Here is a 7,849-nt window from a genome sequence, read left to right as displayed (position 1 = left end):
AGTACAATGTTTTTCACAGATGTCACTGACTAGTAGTGTTATAGTTCTATAATAACACATTTTTTCTTGGTTAACCTAAATTCTACATGTTTATATAATCCATCATAAATCTTTACTGCAACTATTGACATCAAATACTTTTTTTTTTTCACAGACCTGTTTATTCTGAAAAAAGATATATTTGAACTAATAGACTTTGAGCAAGTGCAGTATTTCTTAAATGGATAATAGATATTAAATGATGATTTGCTGTTTCTGCAGCTTCTTCCTTGAATTTCATCCAAATTTGGTCTACAAGCCAACTTGTGATTTTGAGTGATTAGTTCTAGGTTTAGTTCCATATTCAAGATTTGAAACATTTACATTTTTATCTGTTTATTTCTTTCAGTTGGACTGTGTCGAAGCTGATTCTCTGTCGGAATCCAGTTATGATCTGGAAAGTGATTATGCGCCATCATCTTCAGATTCCTCAGACAATGAAAATCATGACGGTAACACAAAACTAAAATTCAAGAAAAAATGTGATAAACTCAGAGAAGTTCACGCAACTTCACCTACCAAAACCTTAACTGACGCAAATGAAAAACTCAACAACACAGATGACATTGACAGAGACAGAGATGACCGTGGCACAGATTACAGCGCTGATGGTGAGAATGAGGAGAGGTCACAAATGTCAGTGAAATGCCGTATCAAGGGAGAAAAACGGAAGTGGGACAAAAGACATTACTGTGTCTACTGCAAAAAACCACAGAGTAAAATGGCACGGCATCTAACGCGGAAACACAGCGATGAAAAAGAAGTGGCCCTAGCAACAAACCTTCCACCATCCTCAAAGAAGCGTCGCCACATGTTAGAGGGACTTCGCAGGAAGGGCAATTACTATCATAACATTGGGGTGTTGCAGAAGGGACAAGGTGAGATAGTAACCTACAGACAGCCATCAGAACATGCAGATCCAGAAGATTATTTACCGTGCAACATTTGTTTTGGGTTCTTCTTAAAAGATAAACTATGGAAACATGAGAAACACTGTCGTAAAATGATGGGTGAGCCAGAAGTTCAGTCCAAGAAAAGGCGAAGAGTTCAAACTGCTGCTTCATCTCTTGTTCCACACAGAGGACAATCTACACAAAGGTGCTCAGACATTGTTAACAGAATGGTCATTGACAAGGTGTCTCTTGAAGTCAGAAATGACCCACTCATATGTGAATTTGGTGATAGACTGCTGGAGAAACACGGGAGTGATCAGTCAAAACATGGTCATTTCAGTCAAAAGATGAGGGAGTTGGGGAGATTTGTACTTGCTGCAAAGTCCATTGACCACAAAGTGAAGATGCTACAAGATGTCTTGGTGCCAACTAAGTTTGACTTAGCTGTAGAGGCAGCAAAAAAAGCATCTGGTTTCACCAAATCTAAGTATAGGTACGACACACCTTCTCTTGCTTAAAATTAGGGCACTCACTAAAGGCAACATGTGACATTGTGATTGGGCAACATACAGTATAAAGGCTGAAGATGAAGTGGCTGCAGCCAGAGTAAGGAGCTTCTTGGGCTTGATATCTGCGGAGTGGGATCTGTTTGTGTCACGCCGTGCACGAACAAACTTAGAGGAAGACAGGTGGAACAAAAAAGAAATGATCCCACTCACAGAAGATGTGATGAAGCTTAACAAGGTTTTGAAGACCACAGAGGAGGAGGCAAAAGAGATACTCTTGACAGGACCAAACCCAAAAGCATACAAGACTCTTAGTGAGTGTCTTCTTTCACAAATCATACTTTTTAACCGAAGACGGCAAGGTGAGGCAGCAAAAATGCCTCTGTTGACCTACAAGAACAGAGCCGCAGAGGAACCAAATGAGGATATCATGCAGGGCCTCTCAAAACTGGAGAAAGGTTTGAGTCATGAGTTCACCAGGTTGGTGATCAGAGGGAAGAGGGATCGCAAAGTGCCTGTGCTTTTAACCAGGGAGATGACCAAATCGCTTGATTTCCTCATTGAGCAAAGGAGTGAAGACAATGACATTTTGGACAGTAATGAGTATGTCTTTGCAAGACAGAATTCAGAATCCCATCTCCGAGGTTCAGACTGTTTGAGGAAGTATGCGGCTGCAAGTGGGGCAAGGAAGCCTGAAACACTCACATCAACCTACCTGAGGAAACATGTGGCTACAATGAGTCAGATCATGAACCTTAAAGAAAATGAGTTGGACCAACTCGCTAAATTCATGGGACATGATATTCGTGTTCATCGTGAATATTACCGGCTAACAGAGAACACACTTCAACTTGCAAAGATTAGCAAGCTGCTCATGGCAATAGAACTGAGGCCTACAAAGGCAAATCACTCGATGAGATTGATTTAGGCCTAGAAAGTGAGTATAAAAGTATGAGATTCCAATTATACCAAAATCACATTTGCAATTTGAGTATTAAAAATGATGTTTGTCTGTTAACCCTTTTTAACAGAATGTTGTTTGTGTTCTATCAAAACAGTTCCTCCATCTTCAGAAGTGGGAGCTGTACAGGAGTCACAAGTCAGTGGAAATGATCTGGAGATCTTCAATGAGAGGTCTTTCGAAGACTCAGATGGTATGAAGTTTGTTGGGCTGCAACTGACATTCTTTCATTATTGATTAATCTGTTGATTATTTTCTGGATTCATCAATTGCGTTCTCTAAATGTCACAAAATAATGAAATAACTACAGCATTTTCTTCATTTGGTATGAGCGTGTCTGTCAGTATGATGAACAGGAGTTAATGCTGAGGTGATAATCTTCTTTTCTTGCAGAAGAAGTTAACATTCTGACTCAAAAGTCTGTGACTCGAAGACCATTGGATGAGAAGAAAAGGACTGAGAAAACAGGTAAACTCTTCTCTTGTCAGCTTTGCTGTGCTGTAGTGTCCAATCATGTTAAACCAGTGGTTCTCAAACTTTTTCACTTCAAAGACCCCTAAAGTGACACAGATTAGTGGACCCCCAATGATCAAATGTTTGTTTTTAGATCTTTTTAGGGCCGCAGCTAATCATTATTTTCATTGTCAATTAATCTGTTGATTATTTTCTCAATTAACAGATTGTTTGGTCTACGAAATGGTAAAAAATGTCCATCAGTGTTTCTCAAAGCTCAAGATGACGTCCTCAAATGTCTTGTTTTGTCCACAACCCAAAGATATGCAGTTTCTGTCATAAAGGAACAAAGAAACCAGAAAATATTCACATTTAAGAAGCTGAAATCAGAGAATTTGTGTTATGGATGGTATTAAAAAATAAAAGATTCCCCTTTTTGCTGGGGACCCCATGGAACACCCTGAAGGACCACTGGGGGTCCCTGGACCCAGTTTGAGAACCACTGACTTAAACTATGTAGTTTCACGCTGTAATGATGTTCTCTTGCTGTTTTTGCTCTTGTTGGATCCTCCAAAGGAAAGAGACCAAAGAGGGTTTCTGAGCCTGCTGAAGATTCAGATGGTATGAACATACAGTAACATCAGATTCATTGCAGAAGCACTGTGATACGGTGTGTTAGTGTGTCTGTGAGTATGATGAACTGGAGTTAATGCTGAGGTGATAATCTTCTTTTCTTGCAGAGGAAATAGATGTTCTGACTCAAAACACTGTGACTGGAAGACCATCGGATGAGATGAAAAAGAGTGAGAAAAGAGGTAAACTCTTTTTCTGTCAGCTTATTTTGTTTCCTCCTGCTGCTGCACTGTAGTGTCCAATCATGTTCTATATCTTAATACACTATTAATTTAATTTGAATAACTTAAAATATGTAGTTTCACACTGCAATGATGTTCCTCTCTTGCTGTTTTTGCTCTTGGTGGATCCTCCAAAGGAAAGAGACGGAAGAGAGTTTCTGAGCCTGTTGAAGATTCGGATGGTATGAAAATACAGTAACCCAGTTCATTGCAGAAGCACTGTGATACGCGTGTTAGTGTGTCTGTGAGTATGATGAACTGGAGTTAATGCTGAGGTGGTAATCTTCTTTCCTTGCAGAAGAAATAGATGTTCTGACTCAAAACACTGTGACTGGAAGACCATCGGATAAGATGAAAAAGAGTGAGAAAAGAGGTAAACTCTTCTTCTGTCAGCTTATTTTGTTTCCTCCTGCTGCTGCACTGTAGTGTCCAATCATGTTCTATATCTTAATACACTATTAATTTAATTTGAATAACTTAAAATATGTAGTTTCACACTGCAATGATGTTCTTCTCTTGCTGTTTTTGCTCTTGGTGGATCCTCCAAAGGAAAGAGACGGAAGAGAGTTTCTGAGCCTGTTGAAGATTCGGATGGTATGAAAATACAGTAACTTCGGATTCATTGCAGAAGCACTGTGATACGGTGTGTTAGTGTGTCTGTGAGTATGATGAACTGTAGTTAATGCTGAGGTGGTAATCTTCTTTCCTTGCAGAAGAAATAGATGTTCTGACTCAAAACACTGTGACTGGAAGACCATCGGATGAGATGAAAAAGAGTGAGAAAACAGGTAAACTCCATGCACCAATGGATATTTTGCACCAAAACCGACCAAGTGCTTCACATAAAAACAAATGGAATTAATATAAAAACAGGCACATGAGACCATAATTAATGTAAAGTAAGATGGATAAAACACACAGAACAACAATAATTATAATAAAAGTAAAGATACAAATAGAGCACACAATGCATAAAATCAAGTAAAACAACATTTAAGAGAAATGCAGCGGTGTGAAAGTGCGAAGCAAAGCACAACAAAAGTTTCAGGCCTGTATAAGGTTATGAAACAGTCTCAGTTTAATACTGATACCTCTGTATTACCCACCTAAGCAAATGAGACCATTATTGTTATTATTATTATTTTTTAAGATGTTTCTTAGGGCATTTTTTGCCTTTAATTGATAGGATAGTGAAGTGTGAAAGGGGGAGAGAGGGGGGGGATGACATGCAGCAAAGGGCCACAGGCTGGAGTCAAACCCGGGCCGCTGCGGCAACAGCCTTGTATATGGGGCGCCTGCTCTACCACTAATCCACCGATGCCCTTATTATTATTATTATTATTATTATTATCATTATTATTATTATTAAGACTCGTTTAGCATTTTGCAACACAAGGTTGTATGAAATCAAATTGTAGTCCATGTATGCTACTCAAATTTTTTTTATATTGGAGTGCAGTGGATGAGTTCAGGAGTCTCAGTCTGAGGAAAGAAACTGCCCTGTAGTCTGTTGATACAGCAGCAGAAACTTCTGTATCTCTTGTCAGACGGCAGCAGATACTTGTGAATCTTTTGTCAGAGAGCAGAAGGGTGAACAGGGTATGGCTGGTGTATGTTATCTTTTAGGATCCTTTGGGCTTGTGCTGTCACCTCACTTCACTGACACTACTGATGCTCTGTAGATGGGTACCGATGATTGACATTTGATTTTGTTTCAGGTTTGCCATGATCATTAAACATTATATTCTCATTGTATCTCTATATATACATTGAATGATTTAATTCTACACAGTTTCCTTTCTCGGTTTGTGAACACTGTCCTCCATCATAGAAAATGCAGTATACATATTAGACAGTATAGTAACAGATAAAGTTGGGTGATACAACAATATAAACCATGAGAAAATAGCTATATCTTTATATGTCTGGTTGTATTAGTATACTGCGAACAATACTGCAAAAGATTTTTGGTGGATAATGATGAAATACAGTGAATATGAAAGGTCTTTTTCAGTTTTGTTATACAGTCTGTAAATGGTTAAATTAAATACACATGATTTTTTAATAGTGAGGATGTCAGTACCTGTCTACATTTGTAATTTCTATTTCAGGTCTGAATCCACACTCGCAAGAAAAAAAAATGCCATCGCAGGCCTTGGAGTTCTGAAGAAAAGGCAGCAGTGTGGCGACAGCTGGGACGGTACATCACTCTGCAGAGAGTTCCTGGTAAAGAACTGTGTGTCAAGGCTATTGAAGCAGAACAGATACTCTGTAGTCGCAACTGGAAAGATGTTAAGAACCAAGTCTACAATTCCATCACATCTCAAAAAAGGAAACAGTTGTAGTTCATTTTCATGTTATGCGGGTTTTCCCCTACTATCCTGTTCAAAATAAGATGGAACTGATGGAGTTAACAGCAGCTGGATCTGTATGAAGTTACTGTGTAAGACTTGAAGGAAGTCCTTGATCCAGCTCCAGTAGTTTTTCAGAATAAGTTGGAACTGATATGGTTAACAGCAGCTGGATCTGTTTTTAGTTACTGTTTAAAACTTGAAGGAAGTGTATGATCCAGCTCTCCAGTAGTTTTTCAGAATAAGTTAACAGCCAGATCTGTATTAAGCTACTGTTTAGGTCCTTGATGCCAGCTCTCCAGTAATGTGGTGATGTTGTTGTAATGTGGACAAAAGTCTTGGCTATTTGTTAAGCTATATGCCACTAAAATAAAGTAATTCTGGCATTACCTCATTTGTTAAGTCTTTCATTAAGTCTTATGGCATTAGTAAATATTTGCATGGGTTTGAAAATACAGGAAAATATTAACCTTATTAAAAATAAATGGGGTCAAGAGGGTGGACAAGTTGGGTTCTTAATAAAGCAAATATAACTATTAAGCTTTTTGATATACTGTATATCAAAAACACAATGCATGTAATGTTACTAGTATTAGTGACATGTGGAAGATTGATTTTTTTTTAAAATGCAGTCGAAACGAATATCTTCAAATGAAATCGCATAACTGAAAAAGTCCCAAAGCTGCACTTGAGTACAGTGAGTACAGTAACTTACTTTCCACTTTTAAACATGAATGTCAATTAGAGCTGCAACAGTTAATGAAATGATTCGTCAACTACTGTTTTAATAATTGAATTATCATTGTAGTCATTTTTATGCAAACAAAACTGGTTCCAGCTTCTTAATTATGCTAATTTGATGCTTTTCTTGTCATATGTGATAGTTAACTGAATATCTCTTGGTATTGGACTGCTGTCAAGACAAAACAAGACACTGAAGACGTCACCTTGAGCTGTGGGAAGGCATTTTCACCATTTTCTGACACTTAATAGACAAAACAATCGATTATTCAAGAAAATAATTGGCAGATTAAACAAAAGAAAATTGAAGATTGTTGGTAGCTGCATCCTTGATGTCACCCATATTCTAAACTGTGCCATATAAAAGTGGAATCATGTGGAACAGTAGTCAGTAGTAACACCAAAAGCTCAATTTAACAACACTGTTTGTTACTGAGTTGAGTCTGCAAAATGCTAGCAATATAATGTCTATTGATTGGCTACTGAGAGAGAAACTTAAAAAAAGAAAGTGTATGTCAAATCTGCCTAGCAACAGCGGTCAGTCCTCACAAGTATAGCAGTAAAATATTTTTTTTACTTGGAGTTTTCTGAAATCTGAAGTGACATTCTAACTCTCTAGTCCCACCTAGTGATAGTTTTGTTTTTTGCACCATTCTAGCTACAGTGGAAGTGGTGGTCCTCACAAAGACTTCTGAAAACGTGGTCCTCACAAAGACATAAAGACATGTATATGTGTGCGTGTGTGTGTGTGTATGGAGGTTTTTATCCCTTGGCTTATGTTCCACAGGCAGGCTTTTCCCAGAATTCCTGGTGAGAGGTGGGCAGCAGTGAGTAGACCCTCATCACTGAGAACTCCAGTTGCCTGAAATCTACATTGTGACTTCTTGTAGGAAATAAAAGGATGCCCTCCTGAACTGCATGACAACCATTTCTGAAAATACTGGTGCCATTGTTACTTTGGCCAATGAGTGGCCAGCCCTCCATGCAAGGATGTGTCAATCACAGTTACTTTCCCAGAGTTAGACTTGGCAATCACACTTTGAAATTGTGG

The 7,849-nt window shown here is 38.4% G+C and overlaps 1 protein-coding gene across 1 annotated transcript; it reads left to right on the top strand.

Annotated features, from left to right (window-relative positions):
* The first annotated feature begins 760 nt into the window (after nucleotides 1-760).
* On the top strand, nucleotides 761-4,669 carry LOC125895046 (pre-mRNA-splicing factor SLU7-like). The gene is made up of 9 exons (XM_049586816.1): nucleotides 761-917; nucleotides 2,497-2,592; nucleotides 2,793-2,867; nucleotides 3,429-3,473; nucleotides 3,593-3,667; nucleotides 3,844-3,888; nucleotides 4,005-4,079; nucleotides 4,256-4,300; nucleotides 4,420-4,669. Exons 1-9 carry the CDS (start codon nucleotides 761-763, stop codon nucleotides 4,566-4,568), a joined length of 762 nt encoding a protein of 253 aa, XP_049442773.1. The 3' UTR covers nucleotides 4,569-4,669.
* Nucleotides 4,670-7,849: the final 3,180 nt, after the last annotated feature.

The sequence above is a fragment of the Epinephelus fuscoguttatus genome, linkage group LG9 (assembly GCF_011397635.1).
Source record: "Epinephelus fuscoguttatus linkage group LG9, E.fuscoguttatus.final_Chr_v1".
NCBI lineage: Eukaryota > Metazoa > Chordata > Actinopteri > Perciformes > Serranidae > Epinephelus > Epinephelus fuscoguttatus.
Note: the sequence above shows the minus strand (reverse complement) of the source record. Positions and strands in the feature narration are given on the sequence as shown.

What these genes read in the sequence shown, in the direction of transcription:
- LOC125895046 (XM_049586816.1), top strand. Translation starts at nt 761, where the DNA reads ATGGCACGGCATCTAACGCGGAAACACAGCGATGAAAAAGAAGTGGCC. An exon ending in GCCTGCTGAAGATTCAGATG is followed by an intron (nt 3,474 to 3,592) that starts GTATGAACATAC and finishes CTTTTCTTGCAG; the next exon opens with AGGAAATAGATGTTCTGACT. An exon ending in GAAAAAGAGTGAGAAAAGAG is followed by an intron (nt 3,668 to 3,843) that starts GTAAACTCTTTT and finishes GATCCTCCAAAG; the next exon opens with GAAAGAGACGGAAGAGAGTT.